This window comes from Oncorhynchus keta, chromosome 34 (assembly GCF_023373465.1).
Source record: "Oncorhynchus keta strain PuntledgeMale-10-30-2019 chromosome 34, Oket_V2, whole genome shotgun sequence".
NCBI classification, from domain to species: Eukaryota; Metazoa; Chordata; class Actinopteri; order Salmoniformes; family Salmonidae; genus Oncorhynchus; species Oncorhynchus keta.
Genome location: NC_068454.1, coordinates 53,613,787 through 53,638,292, shown reverse-complemented (window position 1 = coordinate 53,638,292; position 24,506 = coordinate 53,613,787). Strand labels below are relative to the sequence as shown.

The following is a 24,506-nucleotide window of genomic DNA, read 5'->3' as shown; positions in this document are numbered from 1 at the left end:
GTGAGGCTTGGTGCTGATGGAACAAACACACAAAAAAGCATCAAAAGCAGGATCTGTCTTATTTCTGTTGATATATATGGATTATTTACAGTGGCAAGAAGTCACAAGGATGTGAACCCTGTGGAATCACCTGGATTTATGCTTAAATTAGTCATCAAATTTGATCATCCAAGTCACAACAATAGACAAAAATAGTGTGCTTAAGCTAATAACACAAATTGTATTTTTGTCTATATTGAATACATCATTTAAACATTCACAGTGTAGGTTGGAAAAAGTATGTGAACCTCTAGGCTAATGACTTCTCCAAAAGCTAATTGGGGTCAGGAGTCAGCTGACCTGGAGCCCAATCAATGAGAAGAGATTGGAGATGTTGGTTAGGAGCTGCCTTTCTCTATAAAAAGAAAAATCACAAAATTTGAGTTCGCTATTCACAAGAAGCATTGCATGATGCGAACCATGCCTCGAACAAAAGAGATCTCAGTTGACCTAAGATTAAGAATTGTTGACTTGCATAAAGCTGGAAAGGGTTACCAAAGTGTCTCTAAAAGCCTTGATGTTCATCAGTCCACTGTAAGACAAACTGTCTATAAATGGAGAACGTTCAGCACTGTTGATACTCTCCCTAGAAGTGACCGTCCTGCAAAGATGACTGCAAGAGCACAGCGCAGAATGCTCAATGAGGTTAAGAAGGATGCTAGTGTTTTTCCTAGCCACCGTGCTTCTACACCTGCATTGCTTGCTGTTTGGGGTTTTAGGCTGGGTTTCTGTACAGCACTTTGAGATATCAGCTGATGTACGAAGGGCTATATAAATAAATTTGATTTGATTTAGTGTTAGCTAAAGACTTACAGAATTCTCTGGTACATGCTAACATCTCTATTGACGAGTCTAAGATACGTAAAACACTAAATAAGAATGGTGTTCATGGAAGGACACCACGGAAGAAGCCACTGCTGTCCAAAAAAACAAACATTGCTGAACATCTGAAGTTTGCAAAAGTGCACCTGGATGTTCCACAGTGCTTCTGGCAAAATATTCTGTGGACAGATGACACTACAGTTGAGTTGTTTGGAAGGAACACAACACAATGTGTGGAGGAAAAAAAAGGCACAGCACACCAACATCAAAACCTAATCCTAACTGTAAAGTATGGTGGAGGGAGCAGCATGGTTTGGGGCTGCATTGCTGCCTCAGGGCCTGGACAGCCAGCTATCATCGACGGAAAAATGAATTCAAGTTTATCAAGACATTTTGCAGGAGAATGTTAGGCTCTTTGTCCGCCAATTGAAGCGCAACAGAAGTTGGGTGACGCAACAGGACAATGACCCAAAACACAGAAGTAAATCATCAACAGAATAGCTTCAACAGAAGAAAATACACCTTCTGAAGTGGCCCAGTCAGAGTCCTGACCTCAACCCGATTGAGATGCTGTGACATGACCTAAAGAGAGCGGTTCACACCAGACATCCCAAGAATATTGCTGAACTGATACAGTTTAGTAAAGAGGAATGGTCCAAAAATTCCTCCTGAATACAGAACTTTTTGTTGAGGTTATTGCTGCCAAAGGAGGGTCAACCAGTTATTAAATCCAAGGGTTCACATTTTTCCACCCTGCATTGTGAATGTTTAAACGGTGTGTTCAATAAAGACATGAAAACGTGTAATTGTTTGTGTGTTAGTTTAAGCAGACTGTGTCCATTGTTGTGACCTAGATGAAGATCAGATCAAATTTTATGACCAATTGATACAGAAATCCAGGTATTTCCAAAGGGTTCACATACTTATTCTTACCACATACACATTTAACAGTTAGGCTATTGATTATAGACCTAATTAAGTTGGGGTTTCCTCTCGCCTCACTTTTCTTAGAAAATTAAGGCAAGGGCTGTTCTCGTCTCCTAACACCGCTGCTGTCGCCAACCATTGTTCTCAACAGTGGTGTAAATTGCTTAAGTAAAAATACAACTTGTCATTTCTGGGGGTATTTATATTTACACAAATTTTACTTTACTACATCCGAATCGAAAATAATGTACTTTTTACTCCATACAATTTCCCTGACACCCAAAAGAACTTGTTCCGTTTTGAATGCAGGACAGGAAATGGTCTAACACACACACACACACACACACACACACACACTTCCACCCATTCTACTGTTTAGGACATTTGTCTGAGAACTCACGGGCCATACTGCATGTCTTGGTTAGATCCTTTTTCCCATTAAGATGGGGTTTTAATTAATTGAACTATTGTCTGATAGGCATTTCCAGAAGAACATCCCTGGTCAGCCTACTGCCTCTGATCTGGTGGGCTCACTAAACACACGCTTGGTTTGTAAATGATGTCTGAGTCTTGGAGTGTGCCCTAGCTATCCTAAAAAATAAGAATTTAATACAACAAAAAAAGTACCATTAAAAACCTCTTGAATCTAGGGGGCACTATTTTCATTTTTGGAAAAATAACGTCCCCAAAGTAAAACGGGCTATTTTGTCAGGACAAGATGCTAGAATATGCATATAATTGACAGCTTAGGATAGAAAACTCTAAAAGTTTCCAAACTGTAAAAATATTGTCTGTGAGTATAACAGTTCTGATATTGCAGGCGAAAGCCTGAGAAAAAACCAATCAGGAAGTGACTCTTATTTAGAAACCTCTGCGTTCCTATAAGTCCCTGTTGAGCAGTGAAAGGGATATCAACCAGATTCCTTTTTCTATGGCTTCCCGAATGTGTCTAGTGTCACAATACATAGTTTCAGGCTTTTATTTAGAAAAATGAGCCTGAACGTCAACATTGCGTCAGTGGTCAGCTGAAGTCTCTCAGAGTGTTTTGTGCGTAAAGGACAAATGTGGCAATTGTTTCTCTCTATCCTACTAAGAAGCCACCAGTCCCGGTTGATATATTATCTAATAGATATTTGTAAAACACCTTGAGGATTGATTATAAACAACGTTTGCCATGTTTGTCGATATTATGGAGCTTATTTGGAATATTTTTCAGCATTGTCGTGACCGCAATTTCCGGTCGATTTCCCAGCCAAACGTGAAGAACAAACGGAGCTATTTCGCCTACAAAAATAATATTTTTGGAAAAAAGGAACATTTGCTATCTAACTGGGAGTCTCATGGGTGAAAACATCTGAAGCTCAAAGGTAAACAATTTAATTTGATTGCTTTTCTGATTTGTGACCAGGTTACCTGCTGCTAGCTAGGCATAATGCTATGCTAGGCTATCAATAAACTTACAAATGCTTGTCTTGCTTTGGCTGTAAAGCATATTTTCAAAATCTGAGATGACAGGGTGATTAACAAAAGGCTAAGCTGTGTTTCAATATATTTCACTTGTGATTTCATGCATACATTTACATTTAAGTCATTTAGCAGACGCTCTTATCCAGAGCGACTTACAAATTGGTGCATTCACCTTATGACATCCAGTGGAACAGCCACTTTACAATAGTGCATCTAAATCTTTTAAGGGGGGGGGAGGTGAGAAGGATTACTTTATCCTATCCTAGGTATTCCTTAAAGAGGTGGGGTTTCAGGTGTCTCCGGAAGGTCGTGATTGACTCCGCTGTCCTGGCGTCGTGAGGGAGTTTGTTCCACCATTGGGGGGCCAGAGCAGCGAACAGTTTTGACTGGGCTGAGCGGGAACTGTACTTCCTCAGTGGTAGGGAGGCGAGCAGGCCAGAGGTGGATGAACGCAGTGCCCTTGTTTGGGTGTAGGGCCTGATCAGAGCCTGGAGGTACTGAGGTGCCGTTCCCCTCACAGCTCCGTAGGCAAGCACCATGGTCTTGTAGCGGATGCGAGCTTCAACTGGAAGCCAGTGGAGAGAGCGGAGGAGCGGAGGAGCGGGGTGACGTGAGAGAACTTGGGAAGGTTGAACACCAGACGGGCTGCGGCGTTCTGGATGAGTTGTAGGGGTTTAATGGCAGAGGCAGGGAGCCCAGCCAACAGCGAGTTGCAGTAATCCAGACGGGAGATGACAAGTGCCTGGATTAGGACCTGCGCCGCTTCCTGTGTGAGGCAGGGTCGTACTCTGCGGATGTTGTAGAGCATGAACCTACAGGAACGGGCCACCGCCTTGATGTTAGTTGAGAACGACAGGGTGTTGTCCAGGATCATGCCAAGGTTCTTAGCGCTCTGGGAGGAGGACACAACGCTCACGGACCCAGGATGGGTAGTATCAATAGGTTTAAGTTATCTTTTACAATTGGGTAGTTTTTCCATCACTGGTTATCAACACCAATATGCTGTTTAACGTTGATATTACTCACATAGCAACATGGTCGAGGAAAAGGCGCCAATTCAACAGCGCACTGATGTGTTTCCTCAGAGAGCGACCGCTATTGCGGGAGAAAGCACATTTGTTATAAAATAATAATTGTTATTAGTGTCGCACCACTGTTCTTATGTAATATAACCATATACATTTCCAGTAGAACAAATTTTAGAGTGATGAACTGTGCCATCCCCACAGCCTCCACACAGTCCACTCAGACAGGCGCAAATCTGACAGGTGTCTTGTACACCATGATTAATTTTGTTTTGCTACTGGTCGTCTAAAGAAATCTCGCCCAAACAATCGACCAGTCGACTAACTCCGTGCCTCTGCTTGACATCATGGGAAAATCAAAAGAAATCAGCCAAGACCTCAGAAAAACAATTGTAGACCTCCACAAGTCTGGTTCATCCTTGGGAGCAATTTTCAAATGCCTGAAGGTACCACGTTCATCTGTACAAACAATAGTACGCAAGTAAACACCATGGGACCATGCAGCCGTCATACCGCTCAGGAAGGAGACGTTTTCTGTCTCCTAGAGATGAATGTACTTTAGTGTGAAAAGTGCAAATCAATCCTGGAACAGCAAAGGACCTTGTGAAGCTACTGGAGAAAACAGGTAAAAGCGTATTTATATCCACAGTAAAAACGAGTCCTATAGACATAACCTGAAAGGCCGCTCAGCAAGGAATTAGCAAGCCACTGCTCCAAAATCTCCATAAAAAAAGCCAGACTACGATTTGCAACTGCACATGGGGACAAAGATCATACTTTTTGGAGAAATGTCCTCTGGTCTTATGAAACAAAAATAGAACTGTTTGGCCATAATGACCGTTATGTTGGGAGGAAAAAGGGGGAGACTTGCAAGCCGAAGAACACCATCCCAACCGTGAAGCACAGGGTGGAAGCATCATGTTGTGGGGGTGCTTTGCTGCAGGAGGGACTGGTGCACTTCACAAAATAGATGGCATCATGAGAGGGAAAATTATGTGGACATATTGAAGCAACATCTCAAGACATCAGTTAAAGTTTGGTCGCAAATGGCTCTTCCAATGACCCCAAGCATACTTCCAAGTTGTGGCAAAATGGCTTAAGGAAAACACAGTCAAGGTATTGGCGTGGCCATCACAAACCCCTGACCTCGATCCTATAGAAAAGTTTTGGGCAAAACTGAAAAAGGATGTGCGAGGAAGGAGGCCTTCAAACCTGACTCAGTTACACCAGCTCTGTCAGGATGGGCCACAATTCACCCAACTTATTGTGGGAAGCTACCCGAAACGTTTGACCCAAGTTAAACTATTTTAAAAGCAATGCTACCAAATACTAATTGAGTGCATGTAAACTTCTGACCCACTGGGAATGTGATGAAAGCAATAAAAGCCGAAATTAGCATTCTCTCTACTATCATTCTGACATTTCTCATTCTTAAAATAAAGTGGTGATCCTAACTTACCTAAGACAGGCAATTTTTACTAGGATCAAATGTCAGGAATTGTGACAAACTGAGTGTAAATGCATTTGGCTAAGGTGTATGTAAACTTCCGACTTCAACTGTATCCTTGAGAGTCTATGTATTCCCAATACACAAATATATCAGGAGCCATATCTACATGGTATAGGTCTCAAAAATATTTTCAAAAACGGAATTGCATTTCAAATATTCTCTAGACCCCTCAAACTCAAATCTGAACCTCAAAGTAGAGGGCTGCCTGTGGGTCCCGACAGAGATCATTGCGGTGAGGTCAGCCTTTTTCATGCTATGGGTGGGAGTAGGCAGACAGATGACTTCTGGATTAAATTATTTTTGTTGTTGCACAGATTATTTGGAAACGGTCATCGTTCTTCTTTGTATGCGTTAGCCTTCCTATTGTATTAAAAGCACATCTTTGTCACATTCACACACACTCAGAATTCGCTGCTTCATCTCGTTGGACGTGAGATCAAGCACGACTTGTACACTAAAGTATGTGGATTTTGCTATTTCCGCCACACTCGTTGCTGACAGGTGTATAAAAAGATCAAGCACACAGCCACGCATTATCCATAGACAAACATCGGCAGTAGAATGGCCTTACTGAAGAGCTCAGTGACTTTCAAAGTGGCACCTCCATATGATGCCACCGCCATATGATGGGAGCAACCAGGGCTCAGCCGCAAAGTGATAGGCCACAGAAGCTCACAGAACAGGAGTGCTGAAGCGCATAAAAATGGTCTGTCCTCAGTTGCAACACTCAATACAGAGTTCCAAACTGCCAAGGGAAACAACGGCAGCACAAGAACTGTTCGTCAGGAGCATCATGCAATGGGTTTCCATGGCCAAGCAGCACCACACAAGCCTAAGATCACTATCGGCTTGAGTGGTGTAAAGCTCGCCACCATTGGACTCCACAGCAGTGGAAACGCATTCTCTGGAGGGATGAATCACGCTTCACCATCTTGCAGTCCGACGGACCCATCTGGGTTTGACGGATGCCAGGGGAAAGCTACCTGCCACAATTCATAGTGCCAATTGTAGTTTAGTGGAGGAGGAATAATGGTCTGGGGCTGTTTTCCATTGGTCGGGCTAGGCCCTTTATTTCCAGAGAAGGGAAATCTTAACGCTACAGCATACAGTGACATTTCCAAACAATTCTGATCTTCCAACTTTGTGGCAATATTTTGGGGAAGGCCCTTTCCTGTTTCAGCATGAAAATACCCCCATGCAAAAAAGCGAGGTCCATACAGTAAAACGGTTTGTTGAGATCGGTTTGGAATAACTTGACTGGCCTGCACAGAGCTCTGACCTCAACCCCATTGAACACCTTTGGGATGAATTGGAACGCCGACTGCGATCCAGGCCTAATCGCCCAACATCAATGCCGATCACACTAATGCTCGTGGCTGAATGGAAGCCTCAACAACATTCCAACATCTAGTAGAAAACCTTCCAAGAACAGTGGAGGCTGTTATAGCAGCAAATGGGAGACCAACCCCATATTAATGCCCATGAGTTTGGAAAGATGTTCGATGAGCAGGTGTCCACATACTTTTGGTAATGTAGTGTATAGGTGTGGTCTCATTGAAATAGAGTAGGCTGCCAATGCATGGGCGGAGAATCACTGGCAGTTATCTTTCCAAGGAAATGTACTACCTGAATATGATTAGGCTATCTCACTACATTGCCTATAAATAGACATTTATAACCCATATTTGTCTCTGTCTGAAAATTTTCCCACTCCTAAAAAGATAGGCTATGAAAATAGCTCAAGAGAAAGTGCAAGTCTCTCTACGTCTAGCATATTGGCCGATAGCCCACTAATACGGATAGCTTAATATAAACGGGCCACTTGTGGCTGGCAAGTGAGCTTCGTACATACGCCTAAAATAACATCACAAGACAGCGGTTGGGTTCAGAACCAGTTATGCGGATAGCAGTTGGGAGCAGGAGGAAGAAATCAGTCCCGCGCAGACTACATCGAAGCCAGTTCCACTGCTCCCCCCCCCATTCTTCCCCTCCAATCAGGGTCTGATTTAGACCTGGGACACCAGTTAGGTGAAATTCATTGTCAGATAAAACAGAAAACCAGCAGGCTCTGGACCTGTAGTGTAAGATTTGAATACCCTTGCTATTCACATTATTAAAAGTGCTATCACCTGAGCACCAAATCGGCCTCCCAGGCAGCATCTGACGACTCATCCTCCCAGGCGTTGGCGTCCTCATGCCAGGTATCCATGTCTCCAAGCTCAGACTGTGGGACACAGAGGAGGACAGGAATGCAGTCAGGACACGATCGCTGACACAGTATAGGATGGCAGTGGGACCTAATCTCCATTAGCAACTCTTCTTCACAACACTATAAAACCTTTATTCAACATGAATACAGAGAACTGTGGCCCTGGAGGACTTGTGCACTCCTGGGAATGAACAATGTCAGAGCACTGGTCCAACTAAAACAGACATTTGAGATGGTGAACTAAAAAGAGACGCAGACTTCCTTATATTGCCATAGAGAGATTGTCTGTAATCCTTGAAACAGGAAATTGGACAGGTGTTGTCTAGCTGCACAGTTTTTTGGTGGCTGAGGTTTTGAAATCTGGACAGTGGATAGAGCAGTACCACTTCTCTCAAAGCCCCTCACCAGCCCGTCCCCTTTCAAAAGACACCGGTTTACAACAATTTCAGAGGTTAGCAGTGTGCATTAGAACATTCAAGTTAAAAACCCCACCCTAACTTCAAACACCACCCCTGCAAAAATCAGTATTTATCAAAATAATAAGTACCGCTAATCCACCGTACAAGGAGATAGAGATTCAATTAAGACAACCTCCTCCATAGTTTTAAAGTGAAAGTTATAGAACATTTTCCAAATTAAGGGAAAGAAAGCAAAACTGAAATTCTCCACCCCCCTGAGTCAATACTTGGTGGAAGCACCTTTGGCAGCCACTACAGCTGTGTAAATAACTTGGAATAAGATTCTACCAATTTTGCACAACTCTTAGGGCAATAAAAATCCATTGTTTGTCAAAATTGCTCAAGCTCATCACATTTGGTTGGAAATCTTTGACGGACAGCAATATCCAAAAAAAAAAAACTGGTATCAGATTTTCAAGCAAATTTCATTCAGGACTAAAAAGTATTTCTAGTGGGTCTATCCCACGGTCAGGTTTTCAGAAAACTGAACGCAACAACAATTGTCATACAGGCCAGTAATATGGAATGAATGCAAAGTGGAAATAAATACACCTGTGTAAAATGTATTTAAAAAATAAAATTAAAAAATAAGAAATAATCCACTCCAAATTATCCATTCTGTTTGCAACAGGGCTGATAAGTAATATTAAAAACTACAGGATTGGGTCAAATCCAATACAACCGAGTGAAACCCTCTATATTTTCAAGTAATGTGGTGGCAAAATTTTATGGGTATGCTCGTCATCAGCAGGGACTGCAGAGTTTGTCAGGATAAAAAAAAAACGACTCGGTCTTCTGTAAACCTAAACCTGAGATACATTTTTTCAGCGAGACAATTACACACATTTTAATGCCAAAGACACACCAGAATGGCTTTCCAAGAGGTGCTGAGTGTTCCTGTGTGGTCTAGTCTCAGTCCTAACTTTAATCGGCGTAAAATAAGTCCAAGTTTAAATATTGCTGTCTGTAAAGGATCCCCAACCAAATGTTATGAGTTTGAGCAATTTTAACAAAAACAATGGATATAAACTCAGCAAAAAAAGAAACGTTCTCTCACGGTCAACTGTGTTTATTTTCAGCAAACCTAACATGTGCAAATATTTGTATGAGCATAACTAAATTTAACAACTTCCACAGACATGTGACTAACAGAAATGGAATAATGTGTCCATGAACAGGGGGTCAAAATCTTGACACGCCGCCCCCAAACCATGACGGACCCTCCACCCCTAAATCGATCCCGCTCCAGAGTACAGGCCTCGGTGTAACGCTCATTCCTTTGACGATAAACGAGAATCCGACCATCACCCATGGTAAGACAAAACCGCGACTCATCAGTAAAGAGCACATTTACCAGTCCTGTCTGGTCCATCAACAGTGGGTTTGTGCCCATAGGCGACATTCTTGCAGGTGATGTCTGGCGAGGACCAGCCTTACAACAGGCCTACAAGCCCTCAGTCCAGCCTCTCTCAGCTTATTGCGGAAAGTCTGAGCACTGATGGAGAAATTGTGCATTCCTGGTGTAACTCTGACAGTTGTTGTTGTTGCCATCCTGTACCTGTCCCGCAAGTGTGATGTTCGGATGTACCGATCCTGTGCAGGCGGTCTGCCACTGCAAGGATGATCAGCTGTCCGTCATGTAGCGCTGTCTTAGGCGTCTCGCAGTAGGGATATTGCAATGTATTGCCCTGGCCACATCTGCAGTCCTCATGCCTCCTTGTAGCATGCCTAAGGGCACGTTCACACATATGAGCAGAGACCCTGGGGATTTTTCTTTTGGTGTTTTTCAGAGTCAGTGGAAGACCTCTTTAGTGTCCTAAGTTTTCATAACTGTGATCTTAATTGCCTACCGTCTGTAAGCTGTTAGTGTCTTAACAACTGTTTCACAGGTGCATGTTCATTAATTGTTTATGGTTCATTGAACAAGCATGGGGAAACAGTGTTTAAATCCTTTACAATGAAGATCTGTGAAGTTATTTGGATTTTTACAAATTATCTTTGAAAGAAAGGGTCCTGAAAAAGGGACGTTTCTTTTTTTGCTGAGTTTGTAGCCCTAAGAGTTGTGTAAAGTTGTTGGAATCTCATTCCAAATTATTAACAGCTGCAAAGGTGTGCTTCCACCAAGTATTAACACAGGCGGGAGGAGACTTATCCAACTATGATATTTCATTTGTGTTTTCTTAATTTAGAACATTTTCTATAACTTTCTTTCACTCTGAAAATGTGAACTAGGTTGTGTAGCGCTGTTTGAATTTTTTTAATCTAATTTTAGATTACATTTTATGGCAACAAAATGTGAGAAAAAAAGCTCAAGAGGGTGTAAACTTTCTATAGGCACTGTACTCTGGGCGATGCTACACAAACTCACAGATGGCTGAATGAAGGAGGTGTCCTGAGTGGCTGCCAGTCTGCTGGAGAAGCCCGCACTGCCATCGGGTACCAAGTAGTTGAGTGGCTCCCTCTTCTTCAGTACAATCTAGGGTGGGGACAGAGAGAAAAGAGACAAGTTAAATCTACTAAGACTCAACAATATGATATGGCGCGACAACAAGCAGCAGTGTGGCCAGCGATATTGTCGACAGAGTGTGAGGCAAGAGGCTGCACTCTTCATCACCAAAACAAATACTGTTAAGCATCAGTGCATGTACACGGGAGTTTGCTTCGCCCTCTCATGCCATGTGATAGCTCGGTGAAAACAAATGTTGTACAGTGCAGCCTCGCCCTTTAGACAATTTATGTTTGTGTTGGGAGTTACCCTGCTCCTCCCTTCTGGTAAAAGTATATTGCTGAGTCTACCTTTAATTAGTGTTGAGAAAAGCACTTTAAGTTGGAATCCATAATTTGTGAAAATGCCTAATCCATTTGGGATATTTCAACAAAGAAGTTAAGTCACACAACAAACACCTTTTCCCCCTTGGACATCATTGCATGCACATATAATACTAGAGTATGTGCAGTACTACGATTTTTTTTATCATGCTGTCTGACACTCCCCTCCTGAGTTTCATCAACTAAACAAAACAAACACAACAACAAAAGACACTGGGGTGAACAGTGGCACAGATTTCAGCTTTAAATGAAGACCAAGCCTACTTTCTGTGTTTTCCTGATGGTGGGAGCCATGTCTTTGAAGTAGTCTGGTTCCACTTCCTCGCCGGGCTGTGGTGGCACATTGCCATTACCACCCTCGATCTTGATACTTGTGGGACCATCTTCATCCCACGAGCTCCATTCTTCAATCTCTGCCTGCACAGGGTTTGGTCAAATAATATGACGAAAATAAAGAGAAAGGATTTAAGTGTGCCACAAAGTAAAAATTGACTGTTGGTTGCACAATAAATGCTTGATGATGTAATTAATGACAATAGGGGGAAAGCAGGTTTGTTAGGGATGTAAAGCGAATCGACTAAGCACTTACAGCACATTATTGCTAACATGATGCATCTTATAAACGTGTATATCACTGACCGGTTTGGGTACTGATGAAAAATCAACCGTCGTTGGAAGAGATATCTGATCCCCACTTAGCTTACGCAACCTCCCAGATCTATGTCAAAACAGGAAATGTGCTTACCGTCAAAACTGTGGGCCACCACAAAAACAGACATTTTTAGAGCAAAGGCATTCCATGGGAAGCAATTTTCACATGCAAATAGCATTTGATTTATATGCTAATGTATTTGGTAGTGCTCAAGGAATGGCATTCTATATCATTAATTTCAACATTAAGTAAAGTGACTGGAAAGCTTACAGACTACGGCTGTCAGATTTGACCGAATCTGACACAGCAAAGGGTTCTAGATCAGTTTTGCTTCTTTCAATTCAACATAATGGTTGTTCCTTACCTGCATATTAACCTTCTGAAGAATGAAAGGAAGTTTGCAAGCCATGTGCAAATCTTGAAAAGGCGAAACTGAGAGATGGCCATGGTGAAGTTGAGCTAAAAGGAGGACATACCATTATTAGCTAATTTGATTTATAATCAGAATTGTCAAGCAAGACTGTCATCAACATCCATCTAATAAATGAGTACGTTTTCTAGCTGTAATAGCTTTTGTCATTAGCATAGCTAGAAAGTTAGCTAGCTATTTTCTTCCAGGTTACTACTTCCTCCTGGCAATTTAAAAAGTATCACAGTATGAGTCATAATACCCATAAAACCTAGCAGTCAAACAGGGGAATGAATGGTTCCAATTGTTTTTACACCATTCATTTTTACCATAAGGGATTTGAGATATTTTTGAAAAATAAGGGCTGCGTTTCGTGTAGGCTTATCCTGGTGTGACATTTTGATAACTGTGTAAATCTCTCTAGGACAATGTGACTAACAAAATACCTGCCTGTATTTAACACCAACAAATGAAATGCTAATTAGCTTCTAATGTGGCCATCATAAAGAACTACAAATGCCAGGATCTGGACGAGACTGCCGAATCGAGGCAAAGGTAAGCATCTCTGGATTAACTACGTTAGCTAAATGTAGTAATTGGCTACATTTCTTTAAATGGGCAATTATGTGAACCGTCTTGTGCAAGTTTTAAATTGACAATGCCTGTTAGCAAAGGTGTCAGCTAGAGATGATGTGCAGGAGCTTGCAGGGATTTGTAGTTTAGCATGTCGTCTACTTTGATGCTACTTAGCATTTTCAAATCTGAGAGTAAATAGTTGTGCTGTTATTTTGATTGATTTGGCCAAAGCTTTTGATACGGTAGACCATTCCATTCTTGTGGGCCGGTTAAGAAATATTGGTGTATCTGAGGGGTCTTTGGCCTGGTTTTACTAACTACTCTCAGAGTGCAGTGTATAAAGTCAGAACATTTGCTGTCTCAGCCACTGCCCATCACCAAGGGAGTACCCAAAGACACATCACTGAACTCTATACTCCTCTGTAAACTGGTCATCTCTGTATATCTGTCACAAGAAGCACTGGTTGATGCTTATTTATAAAACCCTCTTAGGGCTCACTCCACCCTATCTGAGAAATCTACTGCAGTCCTCATCCTCCACATACAACACCCGTTCTGCCAGTCACATTCTGTTAAAGGCTCCCAAAGCACACATCCTTGGGTCGCTTGTCTTTTCAGTTCGCTGCAGCTGGCGACTGGAACGAGTTGCAAAAACACACTCAAACTGGACAGTTTTATCTCAATCTCTTCATTCAAAGAGTCAATCGTGGACACTCTTACTGACAATTGTGGCTGCTTTGCGTGATATTTTGTTGTCTCAACCTTCTTGCCCTTTGTGCTGTTGTCTGTGCCCAATAATGTTTGTGCCATGTTGTGCTGCTGCCATGTTGCTACCATGCTGTTGTCAGCAAGGTCTCTCTTTATGTAGTTTTGTCTCTTGTCGTGATGGGTTTTGTCTTAATTATATCCCAGCCCCCGTCCACACAGGCCTTTTGGTAGGCCGTTATTGTAAATAATAATTTGTTTAACTGACTTGCCTCGTTAAATAATGGTTAAAAAATAAATGTATTTGATAAGTCACCTTGTCCGAGAGACTTCCATGGTTATCAAAACGTCACGCCAGGGTAAGCCTACACGAAAGAATGAAAGAACTGTTTCGAAAATCTCTATGGGTAAAATTTCTGTTTGAATAACTATTGGAACCATTTCCCTGTTTGAACGCTAGGTTTTATGGATATTATGAGACCACCGTGAGGCTCAATTTCTGCATCATCTAATGCACCCATTCAAAACCACTGAGAACTCATACAAATACGAGCTCAAATCATGCAGGTCGGAAAGTCGGAACTCAAGAAAGAGGTCCGAGTTCCCGAGTTGGAAATCCGAGTTGGATTACCGTTCATATCGATTTTCCATTGAAGATCGTTTATTTCTGTATTCCGAGTTGTTTTGGACGCAATTAAGTCGGAGATTTCAGAGTTCCCAGTTGTTCTGAACGCGGCATTCTAATCAAGTCTAGGTAACGTTGGATATATACATATATATATATATATATTTTTTTTTTTTGGGGGGTCTGAAACGGATATAGACAGTTAGTTCATTGTCTTCATTGCTAAAATACAGACACTCACCGTACAGCTCAATATACTTGCTTAGCTGACAGCTGGCGAATCAGATGTCGTCCCCAGAATTCATGTGTTTAGCTAGTTAGCGCTAACTTAGCTAAACAGCATACCGATATGCAAGCGTATTTTTCCTTGTAAATTTCACTCTCGAAACAACACACTTGTAATAATGACACCAGTCATATCACAAGCGTATGTGTCTAACAGCTGCTACCTAGCATCCGTTCTCATTATTTATTCCATAAATATTTGTCGCTTCTTCATAGCCTCATGGCTGCCATCTTGAAACTGGGGAGAGGATGTGGAACCAAAGCCGGGGCAAGAGGCACACTAAGTATCTCTGGGCTATGGTAGGCGTTGGCCTTCTGCCCCCCAGTGGTAGAACATATCATATGACTTTGGCTTTATTTGAGCTGTTCTGTGAAATGTTATAGGCATTTTTTAATGCATTTAACGCATTTGGTTAATACACGTATAAATGTCATCCAGGCAAACTATAGATTTATTATGAGTAAATAATTAGGACCATTAACCAGTGGTGTAAAGTACTTAAGTAAAAATACTTGAAATTACTACTTAAGTCGTTTTTTGGGCTATCTGTACTTTACTATTTATATTTTTTGCCAACTTTTACTTCACGACTTTCCTAAAGAAAATCATGTACTTTTTACTCCAACACATATTACTGAGTGTTGGAGTGTGCCCCTGGCTATCCGTCAATAGAACATGTAAGGAATTTGAAATGGTTTATATTTTTACTTTTGATACTTAAGTACATTTGAGCAATTCCATAATTACAAAATTAAAAATAATTTTGATCGAAGTGGGCGAAGTATTTTGAATATTTGGGGCGTAGTCATCCATACAAACTGGCCAATGAGCTGACGAAGTACTTGGACGTGGTAGATTTGAAAGTGTGTTATAAACAGACAGACTGACGTTGTTGTTGTTTTTTTAGCTGGGAAGTGTAATTATTTCACGTGAAACTACATTTGATAAAAAGGTGAGATGCGATTTAATCTAATGTACGACTTTTTAAAAAATGTTTTGATTGCTTTATAGCTTTGTTTCCTTGCAAATATTTGTGCTACGGCATACGCCATAATCCGGTAGCTAACTAGCTAGAACGAGTAGCAAACGCGTTATTAGCTAAGCTAGCTTTTCTTTGGCTAGACGAGATGCAAATGGTTAGCTAGCTAAGGACGTTAATTTAGCAACACATATCCCAGCGAACTGGTTATTTACATCAGGGTCCGTTGTAATGCTTGTTGATTCACACATCAGGAGTATATATCGCATTATAGCGTAGATGTCATATGTGTGAATAGCTAGCTAGGCTTACTGTCAGTAACTGCCTCAATATCCATTAGCTAACGTATCGACGGTGACGTTAGCTACATTCTTTGCAGCGATGTTGGAGGAGGAACATACAGACAGACAGCACCAACTTGCCATGTTGTGTCAGAAGCTCGACCGAATTAAAACAAGATGTCTAATCGAAGGTAATAAAACCATTTCATTCGTTCCATGGCGAAGACAACGTGCCTCATATATTGTACATAATGATATGCCCATATAAGACCACAGAGTTTGCAAACGGTCACTCATTGTCTTTTTTTTCTCTCCCATTTTCATGCAGATGACACTGATAATATCAACCAGGCCATTGGCACCAATTCGCCTGAAACGTGTCTCGCATATCTGATGGTCTTGGAGAAGAAAGGAGACCCTCACTTGGATGCTAGTCATCTCACAAAGCTTACAGACTTCTATACCCGTGTATTCTCAACTATGCCACTGGGAAAACACTGCCAAAATGAGAGCTATGCCAAAATGCTGGTCAGATTTGCAGAGCTGAATGTGTGAGTGAACCATGATCATGCTGTACCATGAGAGGCTTGAGCTTTGTTTTGCAACATGTTCCTCTGTTGACTGTACTTCGCTACATTGGTTAAATACAAAGTGTGGTGTGTATTAATAATATTAACGTGGCAATCTAGGATTTGGGAAAACTACAAAGTGGCCACATTGCCACTTTTTGGTTAACAGCTGAGGGAAAAGGTAACCATTCTCAAATTCACGGATGCAAGGACTGACCATCCATGAGCTCAAAATAATAGTTGAAGCTATTCGGTGTTTGTTTACAATTACATGGTTTACAAATAATGGAAGTGAAATAAGTTTAGATGTTGGGGGTCTCTGACGGATTCCGACAGTTGAACTAAGCTCTGGAGGCATTTATACCGGTAAATTATTTTATTCAAAAAAATCAATGGCTTATTCCAGAATTTACGTCTAAAAATGTATGTACCAATCCCAGATTGCCCCTTTAACAGACAACCTTTTGGTATTTATTTATTTCCTTCACATTGTCGAATGAGTCCTTTAATTTCTTTCAGAATTCAAGACCCCAGTGGGGCGGAGGGCAACTTCAATGTTGCGACTACACACTGCCAGGATTTCGCTTTTGTCCACATTGCACACGCTCAGTTTGAACTGTCACAAGGTAGAGTGATGTACAACTATCTTTGGTTCGACTGGCATAGATGATTTATACACACAGGCAACACAATTTGGGTTATTTACTCAACTTTGGCTCCATGGTTTTACAAGCTTTTTCATATTCACCCAATACAGAGCAACTATTGAATCTCTAACATGTTACTCGTATCATGCCAATGATGAATGCATCAGTCCAATCTGTGAAACTCCCATTCAGGAACTCCATACTGCTGCAGGAAAGTATTATTGGTATCTAGTCAGTAAGATTATTATTTCTTTACTATCCCATCTCAAAAGGCAACACGAAGAAAAGTACTTGGATACTTCAGAGGGCAATTGAACTGAATGCCAAACCCAATGACCTGCTGGAGGCTGCTGTGCAGAACTTGACACTGGGCAAAGCAGAACTTCTTTCCTCTGAGGATAAGGAAAATGTACCAGGTTAGTTATGTCCAATTTCCAATCCCATTTGAGATCGGTATTAACCGGAAGCCCATTTTCTCTCTTTTTTTTTTAAACTCTTTTTTTACGTCAAAAACAAAAAAATAGTATATAATACATGAACATGTTTCTTCTCCCTAGATTTGAATGAAATCACTATTATGCTACTGTAGGGTTTTAGTACTGTATATTGATTGTCTTAATGTGTTGTTAAAACAATTTTTCTTTCAGTCTCAACGTATAATATAAATGGATCTGCAAAAAATGGCAAAGAATTTTGCAAAGTCTCCAGAAACTCCGACGGTACAGGCGACTTGCAGCTCTCCAGTATATTTTCTTCAGGGTAAAAAACAAGTGTGTTTTTTTTGTGTGTTTTTTACAGTGCCATGTTCTCACACCAAGTTTCTCTCTGTTTGGATTTACATTCTTCTATTCTGTCTCATGAAATTTTTGTTGTTGACACTGTTCTTCTCGTTCCCTTAGAACAATGGAACCACGGAATGGACCCCTAGAGGACCAGGCTCCAGCTTGGAGTTCTGGGTCTCAACGAAAGAGAGCCGTTGGCATAGTAAAGTTTGATTTTATTCTTTTAAAGATTTACATTTAGATTTTATTAGTAGTAGTTTTAAATGGGGGGGTGTTGATACAGTTGCATATCGCAATATTACTATGGACGATATTGTATCGATACTTTGACTCCAAGTATCGATAGTGTTTTTTGCTAGGTAGCGTTAGCTAGCTCCAGTTGGTTGTATCTGCGCCAAACCCGGGTATTTTTCATCCTGTAGCTTGTTCTCCAATCTTTTTAAATTGTTAGCCAACATGTTTGCACTTTTATTTTCATGCCTGATCAAACCTTGTTTTCATTATGACTCTCTTGTCTCTGCAGCAGACATATATAGTGAGCAATACGTTAGGAACGTCAAATCGCAGTATCGAATCGCGATACATATAGATACATACATATCGCAATACATGTCGTATCGGTACCTAAGTATCGTGAGAATATAATGTCGTGAGCCCTAGTTTTAAAGTCGTTTTCCCCCCATCACTTCTCTGGCTTTAAATCATCTCTTGTTCGTTATTATCCTGCCCTTCTAGCCAGGGAGAGTGCCTGTAGTCCATCGCTCTATCTATGAAATGGATGATGATGACAGTGATGGAAGACAGGTGAAGAAGAGGGAGGCTCTCATCCCAAGTAGCTTGTCCAGGTAAGCATCTTTATTTTTTCCCTATTTCAAGGAAACGCGTTCAGAACACAGGATTACAAAGCCTAAACTGATGAATGGAACTTTCTTTTAGGCAAACATCTGGTTCAAGTGCCATGTTTACCTTGTCCTCAGCCCAAAAGCGTGTTGAAGATGGGGACTTCCTCAATCTAAAGGTCTGTGAATGAAAATCCCCACTGTTTCAGTTGTAATTATAGATTGCGGGGGGGGTTGTTGAAATAACATGGAGAGCAAGAGCATATGATATCTCACATAATCCTATTTTAAAGATGAGTTGATTGGACAATCATATCGTTGTTGATGTGCTCTCTCAGACACCGATCATTAGCCCTGAGCCACGCCCATGGGAGGACATGGGAATGGTAGACTCCACCACGACACTGCTGCACAGGCAAGACGGGAGAGATGCCACTAGGGTGGAAGGTGAAAACCTTTTACATTGAAGTGAAGCCATTTTGACCTAGTAGTTGACGGTACAAAAAGCTTGTTTAGTGAAAAGCATTAGTTGGTGCACACCCACATATTCAAAGAGGTGCTCACTAACCGAATGGTAAACTTGTGAGAAAAAAAAGTTCCTCACTCATATGTTCTCTGCTGTTTCAATGGTAGATACCACTGACAATATAAACCAGATAATCGGTTCCAACTCCCCTGAGGCTTGCCGGCTCTATCTGACTAAGCTGGAGAAGAGGGGCAATCCTCAGACGGACACCAACCTTCTCCTAAAGCTGAAGGACTGCTATTCCAGAGTCTTCTCCAGACTGCCATTGGGAATGTACAGCAAAAACGAAAGCTATGCCAAGATGCTGGTCCGATTTGCCGAACTCAAAGGGTGAGTGTACTAAAGGATATTTTTGTCAATTAAAAAACATGCATGTATTCAGATGTGTTTCTAGTGTTCTAGTATTGGTTTGTTGGTTTGATGGCTGTCTAAAAATGTCCTCTGTAGTATTGATGACCCAGATGATGCTCGGGACAACTTCATCGTTGTGAGATCCAACTGCAAAGGCTTTGCCTTTGTGCACATAGCACATGCTCAGTTTGAGGTGGCTCAAGGTAGATTGCCCATTTGTATTTGTATCTTACATAAACGATTGTGCGTAATATAGAGTTCTGATACTAAAGAGATTTTTGTTCATATTCTTCCAATAGGTCAGGTCAAGAAAGGCACCTCAATACTACAGAAAGCCCTTCAGGTGAACGCAAAGCCCACTGAACTAATTGAGACGGCAATGCAGAAGCTAAAAGCCGGGAATTACCAGTTTCTCCCCGCAGAAGACCGAGAGAGTGTCCCAGGTAGGTTTAATTTAAGTTTAGTCAATTATGCTGTATGTCTTGGTGGTGTTCGTTAGGGCATACAATGGAAAATGTAGTCCCTCTGTTTTCTCCTGTTTGGTACCTAAATGAACATGACCCTGTTCATCCTGACTGCAAAGTGATAACGGCTTCAAGCTTGCAAACCTGATGTAAGTTTTAGTTAATAGATTCCTTATACGTGTTTCTTTTTACAGAGCCACAGTCCCACGGGTCATTGAGTCTGTCAAACTATGGTAGAGATAGGGAGCCGGAGATTCCCGCCCGTTTACCTCTGAGCCAGACACAGCCCAAACCCTCTAGCATGGAGCTGTCTTCAGGGTGGAAAATGCCAGCCCGTGTCAGCCGAGTCGTGTCTCCAGAGGTTTGGCTTGCTATTTTATTTTTGGTGTTTCTACTGTGTCATCAACATGAAAAGTGCTAGCATCAATCTCCAATTTAGTTTGTTCATTTTTATGGCGGAGTTAACTACATTTCTGTCTCTCTTTTTGCCTCTGTTTTGACACTTAACACTTTTTTGTTTTCTTTTGGATTCTTCTATTTTAACCTTTGGGTTTATCTGTGTGTGTGTTTGGTCGTCATCAGGAGAAGCACACCCCTCCTGATCTCAGGCCCATTCCACGTCTGGTGGACTCTCTGCCCACCCCATCCCTCCCTCTCCCGTCCAGACTAAACCCACCCGTCGCCTGCCAGACGCCCAACTACAAAGACCCCAGGGCCAACTGGTGAGGGGGCTGGAGTGGACATACATCTGACATAAAAGCTCTTGTGCAATGATCCTAATAACCATAATCTAATGATTCTATTTCAGCTCTTGAGATATATTAGGAAATGGTATTGTCAGTGTTGGGGAAGCTAACCTGAAAATATTACTTTCCACTGCAAGAAGTTGCGCTACAGTAAAGCTACCCTCAATAAAAAAATATATATTTTGAAAAGGTTACTTTGAGAACTACCTCTTGAAAAATGAGCATATTTTAATCTGAACTGGCATAGTGCAAAGTTAAGACTCATCCATCCTGTGACGTGGCTTAAGTAACAGTCACGGCAGACAGTGTGGTGAGATCTGAGTGTGTTTTGTCTTGGAATCAAGAGGAATGATGGGAAGCAGTGGTGCAGAAAATAGGACTTTCTTTGACATTTGAATTCCCTTTTCTCCTCAGTTACGTTACCCCCGTGGTCAAGAGGAACCCCCCGTTTGCGGCCCCTCTCTCAGCAGCCCATAAAGCCGGCCCTGCCCAGCAGCAGCCGTGCACCCCCCTCAGCCAGGTGTCCTATGCCCAACAGACCCACCAGGTAAACCACAAACGCCATCCATGGGATTTCCCTGATCACTTGAGACTCAGTCAGGTCAGGAGGAACTAACTCATGTCCCTAGCTAGTTATGTTCTCTATTTGTGAGTTTTATGTTTAAGTTAAAGGCCTATGTCAAATGAAATGTGAACTTGATGGTTGAATGACTCTGCACTTGTCCCTTACTTCAGGGTTCCACCACTGCTCTCTCAAACGAGTCCATCGTGATAAAAGGCAAACAGTTCCTCGTCCTGAAAATGATTGGCCGAGGTGGATCCAGTAAGGTAGGGTCCAGTTGTCTTGTTCATTAAGGCACAATGTAACAAAAGTTCTCAAACATTGTGCAACGGAAAACGAAAGACAGTTACTTGTTGGACAATTTAAGATACCAGGGAAGTACTACAGGTGGTTGGATGGCCGATTAGCCAGCTGGTTTGATGGTAGGTCCTCTGTCATTTCAGGTGTACCAGGTTCTGGACCAACGGAATCAGCTGTTTGCTGTGAAGTATGTGAACCTGGAGGAGGCTGATCCCCAGACAGTGGAGAGCTACAAGAATGAGATCGAGCATCTCAATCACCTTCAGCAGTACAGTGATCAGATCATCAAGCTGTATGATTAGTGAGTGTTCAGTGTTTGCTACTGACTTATTCTGCTAGGGTCTAGCAATATATTATTTGGATTTTTATAAAAATGCATACACTATACATCCAAAACACAAAAACTGGTGGTACTGATACATACATAAAAAATGAAATACATAGTCATATGGCCTACATGTAAAAAAAAAAAAAAAAAAAAGGAAGATAACAACATAAATCTATTATTTAAGTTTTACATTTTTTTGTCTCATCGATGTTGTATCAACTCCCAAACGGGAGAGGTGAAGGTCGAGTCGTGCGTCCTTCAAAACATGACCCGCTAACCTGCACTGTTAACACCTGCTCGTTTAACCTGGAAGCCATCCGCACAAATGTGTCAGAGGAAACACCGTTCAACTGACAAGTGAAGTCAGCTTGCAGGGATTAAACCCCGGGCTGTAGTGATGCCTCAACACTGCTGATGCAGTGCCTTAGACCGCTGTGCCACTCGGGAGGGCCCAACACAATGTATTTTGATTGTGGTCCTCTGTTCCATCCCACTATACATGTCATGGGATTCCCAGTGAGCAGTACATTTTATCAGTCGAGTTCTCTTGTGTTCCAGTGAAATAACCAACAGCTACATCTACATGCTAATGGAATGTGGTAACCTGGACCTCAACACCTGGCTACGGAACCGTAAAACTGTCAACCCGCTGGAGAGGAAGTTCTACTGGAAGAATATGCTGGAGGCAGTCCAGACCATCCACAAACATGGTTATTATCTCTCCATCTGTCTTGAACTCTTATCTCTCTTCATCAGTAACAATTGTTTTCTAAGTTCCTCATACCCAAACATTGCACTCTATAAGAATCTTTTTTAGTTTTTTCAGTAACTTTTTTGTGTGTAGGTATTGTCCATAGTGACTTGAAGCCTGCCAATTTTGTGATTGTGAATGCCTCGCTGAAATTGATCGACTTTGGCATTGCAAACCGCATCCAGCCTGATGTGACAAGCATTATGAAAGATTCTCAGGTAAGAGCACAACCCCCATCTCTAACTGTAGTTCATAATGTATGTATGCATAACCAGAAGCTTGCCAAAATAAGGATATTGATCTTCAAGAAAAATATCCGAAACACAGGTGGGGACCTTGAACTACATGCCCCCCGAAGCCATCAAAGACACTTCATCCCAGCCAGGGAAGGCACGCTTTAAGGTGAGCTGATGTCCCGTCCTTCCAAAACAATGTATTTTTAATTACATGCATATTCCTTATGGACTCATTTGTATCAATGCTGGAAGTATATGCATGTGAAATGATGTATAATAAATATTTTTGTTTCTTTGATTCATAGATTAGTACTAAAGGTGATGTGTGGTCCCTTGGTTGCATCATGTACTGCATGACCTATGGGAAGACTCCATTCCAGACCATCACCAACCAGATCACCAAGCTACACGCCATCATTGACCCGACCCATGAGATAGAGTTCCCTGACATTGCAGAGAAGGATCTGCTAGATGTGTTGAAGGTGAGTGATTCCGCTATGTATTTGGCGTTTTGGTTGAGTTTTGATTTACTGTGAATTACATGGATATGATGGGGATATGTTTTTTTGTTTTGTTTTTCTACCACCAGAGGTGCTTGGTACGAAACCCAAGAGAGCGGATTTCCATCGCAGAGCTGCTGGAGCATTCATACCTAAAGCTTCAGTCTCAGCAACAGTCACCTGGGCCAGGTACATAAATGCCCACACATTATGCATATTTTTAATTTATACCTGCCATAATACCAAGTGTTTTTTATTATATTTTTTTAATAAGAACAAGAATTGCAACAAATGTAATTTTGTCTTCCTCTATATCTCCTTTCAGCACCTCCTGACAACAACGATCTGAAGAGGATCCTCAATGAGCTCGCTGCCTTAAAGTCTCCCAACAGCATTGCCAGGGCAACTAATGTGAGCATAACAATGTGTGAATTTCCAATAATATTCATCTTATTGTCATTTGCTTTTAACTGACTGGCGTCTTCTCTGCAATCGACAGAACTTGGCGAAAATGTGCAACAGTGGTCGAAAACTGGATGCTGCAGGGTGTGTAAAGTCATCCAGCCTGCTCAACTGGAAGATGTGATCTGGCCATGTAGATGCTCCACTCATGGCCTAAAAAACCCATAGGTGTCAGCAGATGGGACTCCATTTATAGCCTAAGTCGTGCTTTACCCATGCTTCAGCACAACCCGAAAAATACATCCTGCTTGGCAGTACACTGGCCTTGTTTGAATACTTTGAAAATGTATCCTTCCTTCCCCTTGAAGTAATCACTGATCTGACATGTCTGGATTGGTGAAAGCTTTGAAGTGGAACCTTTTATTTTATCCAAGTATGTCAGTATGACACAGGGGATGAGAGGAAAGAAGGAAGCTTTTTAAGCCGGGTCCATATCTGCCCTACAGCGCTCTACCACCTCCACTTTTTATGTCCTCATGACTTCCCTTACTTGCATCTTGACGGATACGAATCTAAACTTTTTTCTTTCTTTTTTTTAGACTGACATTTTTTGTGTTTCTTTACTTTACACATTTTACTGTACTCTCAAACATGTAACTGCAAAAAATGCTCAACAAATAAACTAGCTAACTGATGTTTGTTTA

General features: G+C 41.7%; 2 protein-coding genes across 5 annotated transcripts in view; one reads left to right on the top strand and one right to left on the bottom strand.

The window, feature by feature from the left end:
• Positions 1–14,801, bottom strand: part of LOC118367286 (receptor-binding cancer antigen expressed on SiSo cells-like) — a 20,026-nt gene extending 5,225 nt beyond the window's left edge. The window contains exons 1-6 of the mRNA XM_035750595.2: positions 14,495–14,801; positions 12,303–12,397; positions 11,926–12,004; positions 11,551–11,703; positions 10,826–10,933; positions 7,920–8,014 (exon numbers count right to left, since the gene is read on the bottom strand). Of these exons, the coding sequence (XP_035606488.1) occupies positions 7,920–8,014; positions 10,826–10,933; positions 11,551–11,703; positions 11,926–12,004; positions 12,303–12,385 (518 nt within the window). The 5' untranslated portion in view covers positions 12,386–12,397; positions 14,495–14,801. The remainder of the gene's footprint in view (positions 1–7,919; positions 8,015–10,825; positions 10,934–11,550; positions 11,704–11,925; positions 12,005–12,302; positions 12,398–14,494) is intronic.
• Positions 14,364–24,506, top strand: ttk (ttk protein kinase). Of its 4 annotated transcripts, none has more exons than XM_035750594.2 (25): positions 14,364–14,382; positions 15,898–15,990; positions 16,128–16,350; positions 16,888–16,994; positions 17,288–17,431; positions 17,663–17,774; positions 17,915–17,999; positions 18,533–18,642; positions 18,734–18,815; positions 18,975–19,083; positions 19,270–19,492; positions 19,610–19,716; positions 19,813–19,956; positions 20,172–20,338; positions 20,560–20,699; positions 21,138–21,270; positions 21,459–21,551; positions 21,729–21,886; positions 22,472–22,623; positions 22,758–22,882; positions 22,992–23,066; positions 23,206–23,382; positions 23,490–23,589; positions 23,726–23,811; positions 23,900–24,506. In XM_035750594.2, the coding sequence occupies exons 2-25, from the start codon at positions 15,900–15,902 to the stop codon at positions 23,984–23,986; spliced, it is 3,030 nt and encodes a 1,009-aa protein (XP_035606487.1). In that variant the 5' UTR covers positions 14,364–14,382; positions 15,898–15,899; the 3' UTR covers positions 23,987–24,506. The 4 variants fall into 4 exon arrangements, with proteins under 4 accessions (XP_035606487.1, XP_035606484.1, XP_035606485.1 ...); XM_035750591.2 differs by lacking the exon at positions 14,364–14,382 and adding an exon at positions 15,343–15,491; XM_035750592.2 differs by lacking the exon at positions 14,364–14,382 and adding an exon at positions 15,358–15,491 and having other exon boundaries at positions 15,883–15,990.